General features: G+C 52.5%; 1 protein-coding gene across 1 annotated transcript in view; it reads left to right on the forward strand.

Annotated features, from left to right (window-relative positions):
• Nucleotides 1–8,746, forward strand: part of COTL1 (coactosin like F-actin binding protein 1) — a 40,322-nt gene extending 31,576 nt beyond the window's left edge. Inside the window, exon 4 of the mRNA XM_035024678.1 lies at nt 7,462–8,746. Coding sequence (XP_034880569.1) covers nt 7,462–7,572 — 111 coding nt within the window. The 3' untranslated portion in view covers nt 7,573–8,746. The remainder of the gene's footprint in view (nt 1–7,461) is intronic.
• Nucleotides 8,747–14,785: the final 6,039 nt, after the last annotated feature.

A 14,785-nucleotide genomic window follows, 5' to 3' on the forward strand; every position in this document is an offset into this window, starting at 1 on the left:
GTTTACTGACAATGAACATCTGTGAGTATATATTATAATTACCAAAAAGAAAAAAGTCTGTTGAATTATTTCCTGGGAAAAATTCCCCAGGTGGGTGTGGCTGAGAAGAAAGGCTGGGCACAATTTTGACCAGGCGGAAATTGAAAACGTCAGCCTGGATTTAACTGTGCTTGTCAGTCGATCAATAGCAGGGGCTCTGGGTTAAGAAGGCTTCTGATGCTAAGTCTGGACTTGTGAGAAAAGTGCGCTGATTGATGATGATGTCTGCCGTGGATGCAGGAGGAGTGAAGCATGTTTCCCACATTCCTGCCATTCCCCATCTAGATGCAGCCGTAGTCGGATATCAGCAGAGGGGTGTCGGGGCTTCTGTAAATATCCACGGTCAGGAGAGCAGGGGTCAGACTCCAGGCGGTCACCCAAATGCTGAAGAGGTGGGTGGCCCTGCAGGGGTCAGGATTCCAGGCATATGAACAACTGCCCCTGTTTGGTGTTGGCCCAACCCTACGCCCAGCATGCTCCAAGATGTCGTGCCTCCTTGCCACCTGCCTTGGAAGATTGGACAATTCCCCGGTGCCCCCCTGAAATGTGACCGAATGCCCCTCCCTTGTCCTCTGTTTTCTCCCTAGCGAAGTGGGGTCATGTCACTCATGAGCTGCGTGGGTGACGCAGGGGCCTTTGTTCCCGAATCTGCCAAACACTAGACGGTGCCATTTTGCTGTCTGTTTTTTCTCTTTTCTATGATGACTCATGCCTGTTACAAGAACCTGTTCTTTTTGAGTAAATTACACCTTGCTGGAAGGATTTTGGAAAACCTGGGTCTCTGAAGCTCATTAGAATGGTTGGAGGAGGGCAAGTGTGGGGGGCCCAGGAGGGGTTGGCAGCTGAACACCCAGCGGGCTTGGCACTGTGCATTTTCATCTTGCACTTGTTTCTCGGAGGTGTCCTTTCTCCTAGCACGATGTAGGCTGTGGGACACTGACTGCTTTCCTTAGCATACTGAGGTCTTTGGCTTATAATTAACCTTCACCCACTTGGGGAAGAGATACATTATTGCGGCCAGCATGTGTCTTGTCCACTCCCTGCCCCAGCTCACACACAGGGGAGGAGAGATTCTATTGCCCGCACTTCTCTGCAGGGGTTGGGGATGGACCTGAAGCTAGCACACGTCTTCCCTTTGAAAGCCAGTCTCTGATCCCATAGTTGACTTTCCTGTGCCAGTTTTCCCCACTGCCCCTCAGATTCTGGCATCCGAGGTGGAATTGTGCCCCACATGCTCCAGGGGCTCAGGTGCAAAGCCACAGATGGCTGCTGGGAAAGTGCCAGGAGAACCTGTTGTCTCTCCCTCTTCTATCACAGAGATAGAGACCAGGGCCCAGAGCCATTGACTGCTTCCCTTGGGGCATTTTAGAGCCCCCCCTGGTTCTCTTCCTATGCTCTCAGACTCTTAAAAAGAGAGCCCGAAGCACCAGACTTCTGCCTTCCCAGGACCTAGGAGAATGTCTGGTATACAACAGGTGCTTAGTAAGCATGTGTTTGCTGGAAGAAATGCATGGCATTAGTTCTCCTTCTCTTTGGATGCAATGAAAGTCACCTCTCTTCCCTCGTCCCACTTTGTAGAAACGTGCATTGCTGACATCACAAACTTAACTGCCAAAGACTCCACACTCAGTTTCTCTTCCCAGACCTTTCTCTGTACCCACATTCTCTGCATAGGTTAGTGACCCACCCTAGTCCTAGTGTTCTGGGTAGGAGACCCGACGCTTCTACCCCAACAGGCTTCCTGCCTGTCCTCCTGTGGCTAACCCTGTGCCCAGCTTTTGGGTGTGCAGCTGGATTTGCTGTCTTCTCTCTGCAAGGGCCAGGAGATGCCGATGTTGCTCCTTTGGTTATGCTAAGGAATCGCCTGGACTTTCCTTCATTAAAATAAATGGCAGGGATAAAGAAACCATTGTGGGTGAGAGAAGAGGAACCAGCTGCTCCCTGTGCCTTCACTCTTGAGTGTTTCAGGAAACTTTCCATCTCAGATTCCCCTGACAATCTTGAGAACAAAGGTGAACCCAGGATCACTTAAAATATCACCTCCTCAGGGCGCCTGGGTGGTTCAGTTGGTTAAGCGACTGCCTTCGGCTCAGGTCATGATCCTGGAGTCCCAGGATCGAGTCCCGCATCGGGCTCCCTGCTCGGCAGGGAGTCTGCTTCTCCCTCTGACCCTCCCCCCTCTCATGCTCTCTCTCTCTCATTCTCTCTCTCAAATAAATAAATAAAATCTTTTAAAAAAAATACATATCACCTCCTCATTCTTGGGAACCCTCATCGAGTGTCCAAGCCTTATGCACACTCATCAGATCCTCCTGACAGCCCCAGGATGTAGGTCTTATGTCCTCATTTGCACACGAGGAGACTGAGTTGGGGGCGTGGAGTGTCGGGGTGGTGGAGTGTGTGTGGGGGAGGGGTGGTCAGTCCCAGGGTAGCGGGGGAGGGGAAGACCCTGGGGAGGGCCAACTGCCCGAGATGCAAATGGACAACTGTTCCTGTTTGTGTTTGGACCAAACCCACGCCCAGCACACTTCAGGACTGAAGCTGGGGTTTAAACCCAGGCAGTTGGGAGCTGTTTAAAAGTGAGATGGTTTAGGGGCGCCTGGGTGGCTCAGTCAGTGAAGTGCCCAACTCTTAATCTTAGCTCAGGTATTGATCTCAGGGTTGTGAGTTCAAGCCCCACATTGGACTCCACACTGGGTGTGGAGCCTGCTTAAAAAAAAAAAAAAAAGGTGGGGCACCTGGGTGGCTCAGGTGGTTAAATGTGTGCCTTGGGCTCAGGTCCTGGGATCGAGTCCTGCATGGGGTTCCCTGCTCAGCAGGGAGGCTGCTTCTCCCTCTCCCTCTGTCTGCCACTCCCCCTGCTTCCATGCTCTCTCTCTCTCTCTCTGTCAAATAAATAAATAAACAAAATCTTAAAAAAAAGAATTAAAAAAAGAGTGAGATGGTTTAAAACAAAAGACAGGCAAATATTTAAACACTTTTTAAACCAGTCTCGCAAATAGATTCTAGACTATGTACAGAGCCTGGTTCTAACCTGTCCTTCTCTAGAGTTGCCTTCCTAGGGACAGACCATTGGAAGCTTCTAATGGAAGCAATGTCTGTCTTACATCTTTGAAATATGAACATATATGCACTTGAGAAAAGTCACAGGGACAAATGCGTCCTGAACTTGGTATTGCATGTCTCAAGGCCATCCTGGAGTCAGGTTTAGATGCATGGGCCTCTTCCATGGAAAAGAGGGAGGAGTGACCCTTTCTGGAAGCTATCAGCCAGGGACAGAGTGTTCCCAAATATGACAGAGAAGATCTTTCTAGAACCACAGGTGACCATGCCTCCAGACCGGCACCTTTTGCTTTGAAGCTGTTGCCATGTGGCTTTGTGGCCTTGAGGGTATGACAGAGGCTGTGGTGGGAGGGATGGGTGGTCTGGAGCAGAGGAAGGGAGGGGACAGGACAGACCAGGGTCAGAACCTGCCCCACAGGGCCCCTGCCGTGAAGCTGCTGTGTGCCCTGGGAGGAATGCATCTCTTGCTGCTTTTCAGTCAGATGGGGGGTGAATGTCAGAGTTTTAAGGACTTTTTTTTTTTTAAGTTCTGGATCAAGATATGGCCCATTTCCAGGCCTCCGAAAGCTCCCCCTCCTCCACTCATATCAGTTGAGCTATTTTATGATTCATGATTCTCCTTGACTGAGCACATTATTCTTTCAGACTCTTTCCTGTTCTATCTGGATCCGCCCCGTCACCAGCCTCACGGGGCTGCTGAGCACTTGAGGTTTGGCCCGTCTGCACTGCTTTGTGCTGTACGTGTAAAATGTGCACTGGGTTTCAAAAACTTCCTACACAGAAACGAACCGTGGAAGGTCCCATTAATGATTTTGTACGTTGGTTACGTGTTAAAATGGCAGCATTTTGGATCTGTAAAGTTAGATAAAAATCCTATGAAAATTGCTATCACCAGGTTCTTTTTTACTTTTTTTCAACGTGGTTGCTAGAAAGTGAAAAATTCCCTATGTGTTAGCATTGCTCTGGGCCCTGTCTCCTTCTGACAACTGTGGCCTTTGGTATCACCTGCCTCTGCCCTGTAGGCATTTGGTGACAGCGGGAAGGTGCTAGGGACAGTGGCTAAGGGTAGAGGTGTGAGCAAAGGGGGTGGTGGTCGGGCCCTGCTCAGATGCGCTCTTTGTGGTTCTCAGCTGTGGGTTGGTCCTTATGCAGGCTCCTTGCCGTCCGGTGTGTTGCTTCCAGGTTGGGGGTCCGGCTGCCTACACAGCTGGTTTTGCTGTTTCTGCCTCTTTTTGAAATGTCACAATGAAGCCCACTCCCTGGGGGCGCTGGTGTTCACCCTGCCAAGTGCGAGGTCCCTTCTGAGGATTGCTGGAAGGAACCGAGATGGGGAAGGGAGGGGTCGATGTTGAGTTGGGTTTTGGCTGACTCAGACCTTTTGGGGACTTTTTGTAGCATCCACACCCTGAGGGGAAGTGTCAGTTCACCTTCGAAGCCTCTGGGGGTGCTGAGCATCCTGTGTGGGGGCAGCCCCTCCACATGTCTCCACGCCCTCCCACTCCTTTGGCCCCCTGGAGGGCGGATGCTGCTCCCATAGTGAGAGCAGGTGAGGTTGCCTCTCTGTGTACTTTTTTTGGTATAATCATTTTTTGCCTCACCTTTTTGTTTTTAAATCATGTCTCTGGAATCTAGCATAGAGTTTGGGGGGGGGCTGTTTTTTGATAGTCTAAGACATAGCTGTTTTGGGGGATAATTTTGCTCATTTACATTTATTGTTATGTTACGTTTTTACTAGATTCTGTTATTCTGGATTGCTCCTTATTTTGGCTGTGATTTGATTTCCCATATGCTGGTGGTTTTCATTTGGACTCTGCATAGCTCCGTGCACAGTTTCACTGTAGATTTCTTAGTGCCTTATCAAACTTCTTGTTAATCTAAATCTCCTAATGGCTAACAGACATGAACAGGAGTGTTCTTATTTCTTTTGTCACCATATATAGCTATCACACAGCAGGGGAACTTTGCACTTCCTGCTAGAGGCATCTCGAGCTGTTGGCTTCCTCCTCCTCTGCTCTCTGCCCCTCCCCCCACTGCCACTGGGGCTCAGGTTGAGAAACACGTTAATTCTCGGTTCCCCTTCCTGGCCCATACGTCCAACTTGTGTTCACTCACTATACTGAAGACAGACAGCGATGCTTAAAATTTTAAGCACAGGATGGTGGATGGGAATAGAAAGGGTCAGAAGGATGTTTAGTCATTCTGGGCTAGTTACACAATCTCTTCAAGCCCAACCCCGTGGGTCTTATCTTAAAAAAAAAAAAAAAAAGCTAACATGCTGAGGGAGGATTAAGTGAGATGTATGAGGCTGCACCTGGCACATATGAGTTGCTTGACAAATATTAACCTTCCCCTCTCCCCTCCCTGTTAGAATCTTAGTGGCTTGGTATGGCAAATGGTTTGTCTTTATACTGTGAAACTTGACCTTGAGTGTTCTCTTGGTTTACTCATTCTTCTTGGAGGCATGGTGACTTTTTTTCTGTAGTCTTTTTTTTTTAATTGAAGTGAAATTCACATAACATAAAATTAGCCATTTTAAATTATACAATTCATTGGCATTTGGTACATTCACAGTGTTGTGCAACCACCATCCCTATCTAGTTCCCAAACATTTTCATCCCCCCTCCCCAGGAGAAAACCCATCCCCATTAGAACTCACCCCCTATTCCCCATCCAGTCCCCGAAAACCACAAATCTACTTTGTGTCTCTGTGGATTTACCTTTTCCAGACATTTCATGTAAAGGGAATGATACAGTACGTGATCTTATGTCTGGCTTCTTTCAATTCAGCATGATGGTTTTGAGACTCATCCATGATACTGTGTATCAACAACTCATTCCTTTTTATGGCTGAGTAATATTCCATCATGTGGACAGACCATAATTTATTTACCTGCTCTTCTGCCCATGGACATCTGGGTGGTTTCCACTTTTGGGCTGTTATGAATAATGCCCCTGGGAATATTCGTGTGCAAGTGTTTGTGGGGATGTGTGCTTTCATTTCCCTTGTGTAGATCTCTAGGGGTAGAGTTGCTGGGTCATCTTAAAGGGTTTTAAGAATTAAGTTTGCCATGGGTGCCTGGGTGGCTCAGTTGGTTAAGCAACTGCTTTCAGCTCAGGTCATGATCCTGGAGTCCCTGGATCGAGTCCCGCATCAGGCTCCCTGCTTGGCAGGGAGTCTGCTTCTCCCTCTGACCCTAACCCCTCTCATGTGCTCTCTCTCATTCTCTCTCTTTCAAATAAATAAATAAAATCTTTAAAAATATATATATATAAAAAAAAGAATTAAGTTTGCCAAGTGTGACCATGTCTGGTACCCATAGGTGCTTAATAAATGGTGGTCATTGGGGCGCCTGGGTGGCTCAGATGGTTGAGCGTCTGCCTTCGGCTCAGGTCATGATCCCAGAGTCCTGGGATCAAGTCCCGCATCGGGCTCCCTGCTCCTTGGGAGCCTGCTTCTCCCTCTGCCTCTCTCTCTCTCTCTGTCTCTCATGAATAAATAAATAAAAATCTTTAAAAAAAAAAATAAATAAATGGTGGTCATTGTTTACACTATTTCCTTGTGGATTTTGTGTGTGTGTGTGTATGGAGGATTTTCTGACCTTCAGACATGTTACTCGTATTTTGGTAAATTTCTGTGTTTTCTTCTCTTTCACCATCCTTGTTTGGTGAAGTCTCGTGATCCACATATCAAAATAACTGTTGATTCTTCGTGGCTCGGAGTTCTCAGATAAGCCAGATCACCTGCCTCAGGCGTTCACGCCACAGGCATTTATTGAGTACCTCACAGGGGCCAGGCCCGGGGGAACTTATGGTGAAGTCTGTGCGCTCCGAGGGCAGACAGTGTCTGCACGGATTCAGCTCATCACTGTGGCTGAAACCCACCTTGGTGCAAATGTTCACACCATGGAAATGAGCACAAGCTTCTGTTCAGGACTTGCCCCCACCCCTCATTTTGGAACAGCCTGATGTTAAACACTTCCCAGCACACCCGCCTGTCTTTCCGGCCTCTTCTCCTATTATTCTGACAGGTTGGTCTTTCACAGACCAGGAAACTAAGGCACAGAGAGTTGAAGGAACTTGCCCAAGGTCACACAGCCAGAAAATGACAGCGCAGCATTCGAGCCCGGTCTGACCTTGGCCCATCGCCTTGGTCGGGACTACACTGTATCCTGACTTCACCCATTTCCTGATCTCCAGTCACGGTTTTTCCTCTTCTTGCCAAACCACGCTGCCACCAGATTTTCATTTTGATCATTTCTTAGTATTTTGGGTGCCAGGACTTTCTGGTGTGTTTTCTGAGCAACACTTTGATCCTGTCCCTTCTTCACGGGAACTCTGTGTTTTATTTTGTTCTTGCAGAATTTTGCTAAAGAGTTTGTGATCAGCGATCGGAAGGAGCTGGAGGAAGATTTCATCAAGAGCGAGCTCAAGAAGGCGGGGGGCGCCAATTACGACGCACAGACGGAGTAACCCCAGCCCTTCCCCTGCCCCTTGCAATGTCATCCGCCTGCTCCCCGGGGAAGGGGACCGCGGCTTCAGCCACCAGCCCGCCAGCCCACCAGGGACAGGAGACGCCGTGCGAGGCCACGCGCGCCACCCTGTCTGCGGCTCATCTCCCCTTCCCTGCTTCCCTCCCGAGCCCCCCTGCGCCCTATCTCCCGAAGCTCATGGAACATCTTTCTTTTATCTCCTTTTCCTTCTCCCCCTCTTGCTTGTTCTAAGGAAAAATCATTTTGATGCCAAGGCCACGCACATCACCAAGATCTGAGGCTCCTGTGGTGCCCCCTTTTTCTGGCATTCTCTTACACTGCATCCCGCCTGGCCTCTCCCGCCACCAGCTCGCGTCGCCTGGGGGTCTGGGCCGCCGTCTGGTGTCCGTGGCGCCCGCCTGCTTGGTGGAGGAGGCCGCTGTGCCCGTCGGGGGGCCGCCGTCTCCAGCACACACGTCGATCCCATGCATCAGGCTCAGACCACCCCCACCCCCGAGCGTGCTCTGGGGTCCTTCACCCCCCGACTCAGAGTTGCCTAAGCTGCGCATCCGTCCAACGGGGACGGTGCTCGGCAGTGAGACGCTCAGGCCTGACTCCGACCCAACGGAAGAGAGAAAATTTGCCTTAACAGTTGCCCAGCTGCGGCTTGGGCACACGGTCTGGAGTGGCTCATTCCTACCCTTGGGCTTGAGGTCTCATCGCAGCATGGAGTGGGGGCGCGGGGCCGAGTCCAGTGGGGACGAGGAATCTTTCAGGGTTCCCTTCAGGGGCTCCCCCGGTGAGGACGCCTGGGAGGGAGGCCAGGGTGCACAGCGGGAATTCAGGCAGAACTGGGGGCCGCTTCCTCGCTTTCGGGGAGGCCCTCTGCGCCGGGGGGGGGCCAGCTCTGCCACTAAGCGGGTCCCTGCCCTCGTGGCACGAGAAGGTCTGTGGTGTTCCTCCCGGGTGGGCACCACGCGTTCAAAAGGATTTTTTTTTCCCAGAGAAAGATGAGATTGGCTTGGTTCTTCATGAGCACAGTTTGTGTTGTTCTTTTTCTTCTTTTCCTTGCTCATTTCATTTGGGGGTAGGAAATCTGTGCTGTCTTGGGGTTGTGAAGAACATCTGCCCTCAAACAGTTTACAGAAATAAATTTTTTTTTGTTTTTCAAAAAACAGGTTTGTCTGGCGTGTGTGAAAATGCTGCTTTCTTGACTTACACACGAAGGCCGCCGTCATATTCAAATCTAACAGACATTCGTGGCGTCACTGGGGGCGAGGCACATTCATATTCTGTGGCTTATTTAATTTTTCACAACAACCTGAAGAAAAAGGCGCCGCTTGTGTCCTTGTTTTATGGAAACTGAGGCTCGGGGAGACAGAGTGAGTCCCCTGAGGCTGCCCAACTAGCAAGTGCAGAGCTGGGATTCGAACCCAGGTCTCCCCGTGCCCCTGGCGTTGTAGCTGGGACGGTGACGTGCTGCGGGACTGTGGGATCTCCCGAGTGGCCAGAATCCTCCGCTCCATCTTCAGGAAAAGCTGAGAGAAAGCAGCCTTTCTGGGGTTTTTCTAGAGCTCAGAAACTGGACTTGCCAGCACGCCAGCCCGGTGGAAACCCAGAATCAGGCTGGAGGAGCCTCAGACATACAGGCGACCAGGTGTGAGGAGCTGAGTGTGGGGTGGGGATGGGGCAGAACCCGAAATCAGAGTGGGAAGGAGCCCTGCTAGGTGTGGGCAAGGCCGCCCTCCAGCCCGCCCCCAGCCACGATTGGGTGCCAATTCCTCCCCCTCCCCGTGCTTGCAGCTCTGTGGCTTCAGGCAAGTTAGTTAACGTCTCTGGGCCTCGGGTTCCTCATCTGCAAAATCAGCAGCAATGGTACCTGCTGGGATGGGTCGCAAGGCAGAAGGGACGGCAAGGATCAGGAAGATGTCCCGTAGGGCCTCAGGTCTCCTTATGTCAGGCCCACCACTAGGTCTTGTTAGCTCTGCATGCCCCAGATTTTTCCTACACCCAGAACAGAGGGAGCCAAACTAGGTCGGCTTTGTAGCATGTGGGTTTTAGTTCTGGTCAGAGAACTCGGGACAATTACAGATAAGGATAAGCGCCTTCTGGAAGAAAAGCCAGGCTCTGGGAGGGAACATTGTAAAGACACTGGGCTTGGTCAGAGGCATCAAGGAGGGCTTCCCCAAGGAGGTGACACCACCTGGGACCTGAAGGAGAGGAGCAGTGAGGTGGGCAAAGGGGGTGGGGTGGGGGGACAAGGGGACTGTGGACAAAGGCTCCATGGGGATGTTTGCTCCAGGCAAGAGCAAAGAGGGTGAAGCTGGGTTTATGGGTCAAGGAACTGGGTTTGAATCTAAAGTAGCAGCTCGGGCCTTTGCTGGGATTTCAGAGGGCACCTGATGGGATTGTGAGGTCTTTGAGGGCAGAGAGAGGCCCTGCCTGTGCATGTCTTTATCCCTGTAACCAGCACCGAGTAGGTATCGGGTAACATTGCCTAGAACTACCTCCACCCGCTGCCCTCTGGGCCGGCCCTGAGCCCTGAGCCCTGACGGAGGGGTTGGGGATGGAGCTCTGGGGACTCAAGTCTCTGCTTAGATGCGTTCTGAATTACTTTACCTGGTCATTCAACACGTGCTCCAGATTACCCAAAATCAAATGATGTACAACCACCACCATCTTATTTTGCCCTTGATCTTGTGAGGCAGGAATTTAGGAAGCGCTCGGTGAGGTGGTTCTCACTGGCAGGGGTCTCGTTTGGTTGAGGTCAGATCCACTGGTTGGACGTCCTGGTTGCTGGCATCTGATGCAGGTGGTTGTCCAGCAGCTCAGCGGGGTGTGGATCTGAGCGCCCAGCATGGCCTCCCCCTCTGGCCCGGCAGGGTCAGGGTTGTAGACCTCTTCCCCCAGAGCAAGCGTCCCCGAGGACCAGGGGGAGGCTGTATGGCCTCTGAGCCTCAGAAGTCCCATGGCAGCATTTCCGCGAGACCCTACTGGGGAAGGGGTCATGAGCTCACCAAGTTCAAGGGGAGGGGACACTGACCTCACCTTTCAGTGGGGGGAGTGCCAAGGCATGTGTGACCTTGTTTGTGGCCAGGCATGCTGCCAGGGCTGGGGCACCCTCCTGCTCAGGGGCTGACCTAGGTGGGGGTGGGACAGAGGCGACCCCGATCGTTGCCCTCGTGTCTCTGTGCCCTCCCGGGAGGTCGCGGCTCCTAGCTGATTGATCCTTGGGGGAGGCTTCTGTTTCTCCGCTTTACCCGGGCTCCTGATGGATGTTGACTCTCCAGGGGGCTTTGCGAGGCTGGAAGGAGCTCAGCCCCGGGTGCCACCCTGCTGGGAGCAGGCCCCCTGCTGCCCCCGTCCCAGGACAGGTGGTCCTCATCACAGTCCCTCGCCGCTTCCTGGTCCCCATTTGTCAGTGAGCTGCAGAAGAGAGGCCAAAACAGGAACCGAAAGGTCCGCTGTGAAGAGGGCACCACCTGGGCCAGGAGGCAGCTCTACGCTCAGGCCGAGTCGGGCTGTAGGTGGCCGGTTCCTTCACCCTCTGAGCTCCAGTTTCCTCCTCTCAAAGCCGGGACTGTGACCACGGTACTTCTCTGTCTTAGCCGGACTGCTACGCACAATACCGCAGGCCGAATGCTTATAAACAGCAGAGGTTTACTTCTTCCAGTCTGGAGGCCACGAGTCCAAGGTCGGGGCACCAGTGTGGTCAGCTGAGGGCCCTCCCCTGGTTCTCGACCTGGAAGGAGTGAGGGAGCTCCATGGGGTCTCCTTTACAAGGACGAATCCCATTCCTGGGGGCTCTACATGCATGACCCTTTCACCACCACCCCGCCCCCCGCTGAGGTCCCACCTCCTAACACCATCACACCAGGCCTTAGGATTCCACCATGTGCATGGGGGGGACACACACATTCAGACCACGCTGTTCCCTCACACACTTCGAGGACAACAAATGAGATGGACCGTGCCAACTACGCAGCACGAGGATATTCTCTACGTATTATGATGGCCACTCTTTAAGTGGTTCCAGAAGACCATCCTTGCTCTGGGGAAGGGCTGGGCTGTGAGCCGCTTCCAGCCTGACACCAAGGCAGTGACAAAGCATCTAGATCCTTCTATCCCTGCTGGTTAGTGCCACTGTCCAGGGTCCCACCATTATAGCTCTGGGTCTGGCGTGGAAGAGAGCACAAATGCCTTCTGTGGTGTGTTTTACCAGAGCAGGCTGACACCTGGATGGGGATTGAGAGGGGCTCCCGGCCGCCCCCGGTGGGGGGAAGGGCTGGGCTGGCGCTGGGAGCCAGCACGAGGCGAAGTGGAAGGGTTCCAGTCGCAGCTCCACCACTTAGAGGCAGGATCTTAGGCAGGACACTTCACCTCCCTATGGAGTAGCCAGGGCAAGGCATATGGCTAGGCTGAAGTTCAGTGGGGCAGGGATATATCACCAAATATTTGTGAACAGAAACACAGTCTGCCACACACCCCTAGTAAGTGAGGCAGGATTTGAACCCAGGGAGTCCGTTTTTAAAAAAGATTTATTGGGCGCCTGGGTGGCTCAGATGGTTAAGCGTCTGCCTTCGGCTCAGGTCATGATCCCAGGGTCCTAGGATCGAGTCCCGCATCGGGCTCCCTGCTCCTTGGAAGCCTGCTTCTCCCTCTGCCTCTCTCTCTCTCTCTCTGTCTGTCTCTCATGAATAAATAAATAAAATCTTTAAAAAATAAAAAAATAAAAAAGATTTATTTATTGAGAGAGAGAGAGCACGAGAGCAAGCGGGGCAGAGGGAGAGGGAGAGAGAATCCCAAGCAGGCTCCGAGTCCAGCTTCGGGCCCGATGCGATGCAGGTCTTGATCTCACGACCCTGAGATCACAACCCTGAGATCATGACCCTGAGATCATTGGACGCTTAACCGACTGAGCCACCCAGGTGCCGCAGGTCGTCCTAAGCAGCTTCTCATTAGCCCCCGCTGCGGGTCTGCCACTCAGGAATGAATGAGTGAGCACCAACCTTCTGCCCAATGAAAGTGACTGATTGGCCTCACCTGGCTCCGCAGGACCTCACGGGACAGAGGCCACAGGACACCACGAAGAGTCAGGGGAGGAATCCCGCCACACCTGTGCTCGCTCAAGCCTTGGAGGAATCTCGTGTGTGAGCCTGCCTGGCACCTGCCGTTGCCCTCAGCACCCCCGTGCCTCCCGGCCCAGAGCAGCCCGGGCGCCTCCAAGACTCGCTTTATGCTTGAGTGTAAGTTCTTAAGTCATAAAACTAAAAGGCATTTTTAGAACTTATTTCTTTCCAACATTATGCTTTAATTTCAGGCCTTTCCTTGCCCATCAGAAAAGCTCATCCTAAACTTAGAAGAGAATTTTGCTCCCCAGACTGCAGCTCCCTATCAGCCCTTTGCTAACACCACCCCCGCCCCAGGAGTGCTTCCTGGCCCTGGGGTCAAGTCTAAGCTTCCGGGGAACAAGGGGCCAGGTAGGCCTTGTTGGTTTCTCAGACCAGGACTCTGTGCACTTCCCTCCCTGGACCCCTGATCCAGTCGTCCTTCCTTCACTCTGTCCCTCTAGACAGCGACTGGTCTCTGCTCTGATCTGCTTCTTCTAGAAGGTACCCCCACACTCTGTCATGGGCTGAATGGCAGTCCCCAAAGACACATCCGTGTTTGGCCATAAGGCCTTTGAGATGAAATTAAGTTAAAGGATCTTCAGATGAGATCATCCTGGATTTTGGATGGGCCCTGAATGCAATGGCAGGTGGTCCTTGTAAGAGAGAGCAGAGGGAGACTTGTGACAGAGGCACAGAGGAGGAGGCCGGGTGAAGACGGAGGCAGGGATCGGAGGAGGGACACCTGAAGCCCCAGCAGCTGGGGGGCGAGCCAGCAGTGTCCTCCCCGGAGCCGCCCGCGTCTGGAGCTTGGGCCACACCTTGATTTCAGACCTCTGGCCTCCAGAGCTGTAAGAAAAGACGTTTCTCTTGTTTTCAGCCTCCCTGTCTTCGGTGGTCAGAGTTATAGGAGCCCAGGATACTTCCTTATATTATTTGCTTCTCCCCACCCCCCACTAACTGTGACCCTCTCCAGGGCGGGGACGGTCTCCCCAGTGCCTCTCACATAGTAGGTGCTCAGTCAACAATCGGTGTTCGGTAAACTGGAACAGGCGGGCCTCACCTGCTTTCCAAGCCAAACATAGAACCCACACCTGCTCCCACTGGGTCAGATCTGTTCTGCGCCCAACTGGGCAAAGGGGCGGAGGGGGGGGGGGTCCCGGCTTCCTCATCTGGGAACTGGCTCCCTCCCGCCTCTGGCTCTGTCCCTGGTCGGCCCTTGGAGGACAAGGACATATCTTATGTATCTGTCTACCTATCTGGTGCACCCGTCCAGCTCCTCGGCCTCCAGGGGCTTCCAACCATCCCCTATGCTCCTCCCTTTTAATTGTCTCTGGAGGGGCCTTAAGATACCACTAGAGAGACTGGAGTGCACCCCAGGGCTGGGGCAGGTGGGGGACCTTGGCTCCCTCTGGGTGGGGCAGAAGGGGCAGGGGCAGAACATATGCCCTGAGGCCAAGGGCCCTACCAGTCATTCTGCGGAGACTTGCAGACTAGGAGCCTTGGGAGGAGGCTGGCTGGGACCTGGAGCAGGGAGCTCCATCCCCGGTCTGGGGGCGGGGGGAGAGGTGCTGCCCTGCAGCTGGGGGATATGGGAGAAAAGAGGCCCCTTTGAACGGAGAGCTAACTCGGCCATGGGTTATTTTGTCAATTCAAGAGAGCTAGGGCAGATCTCGACATGTTCGTGGGTTGGCTTATCCCAGCAGTTCCCGAGTGTGAGGTCACTGCTGAGGATCTGCCAAGCCGTGGTGGCATGCACAGGCAAGACATAATGGGATTATGCCCATAAATCCCAAAGCATCAAGGTGGGTGTAAAAGGCAATTTGCGAAATGATAAGGCTGTGGAATGATTACACCGGAGCTAAATTTTCAATGAGACGATATATCGGTTGTGAATATATACATACAAGCAAAGTACCTTGAGTGCTTGGGAGAAGGGGTGCTGAGTCCCAGGGAGGGAGGCGGCGTCGGAGTGAGACTCTAGCTGCATGTCTTTGCTTTCATTTATTTTTAAAAGAGTTGAAGAAAATACGATAAAAGTAGGCATCTGTGTTATGGGCGGGTGGGGATTTGTTAGATTAGTTTTTTCTATTTTCCTGTCTGTTT

The sequence above is a fragment of the Mirounga leonina genome, unplaced genomic scaffold, assembly GCF_011800145.1.
Source record: "Mirounga leonina isolate KUSES-001 unplaced genomic scaffold, KU_Mleo_1.0 Mir_180, whole genome shotgun sequence".
Taxonomy (NCBI): Eukaryota; Metazoa; Chordata; class Mammalia; order Carnivora; family Phocidae; genus Mirounga; species Mirounga leonina.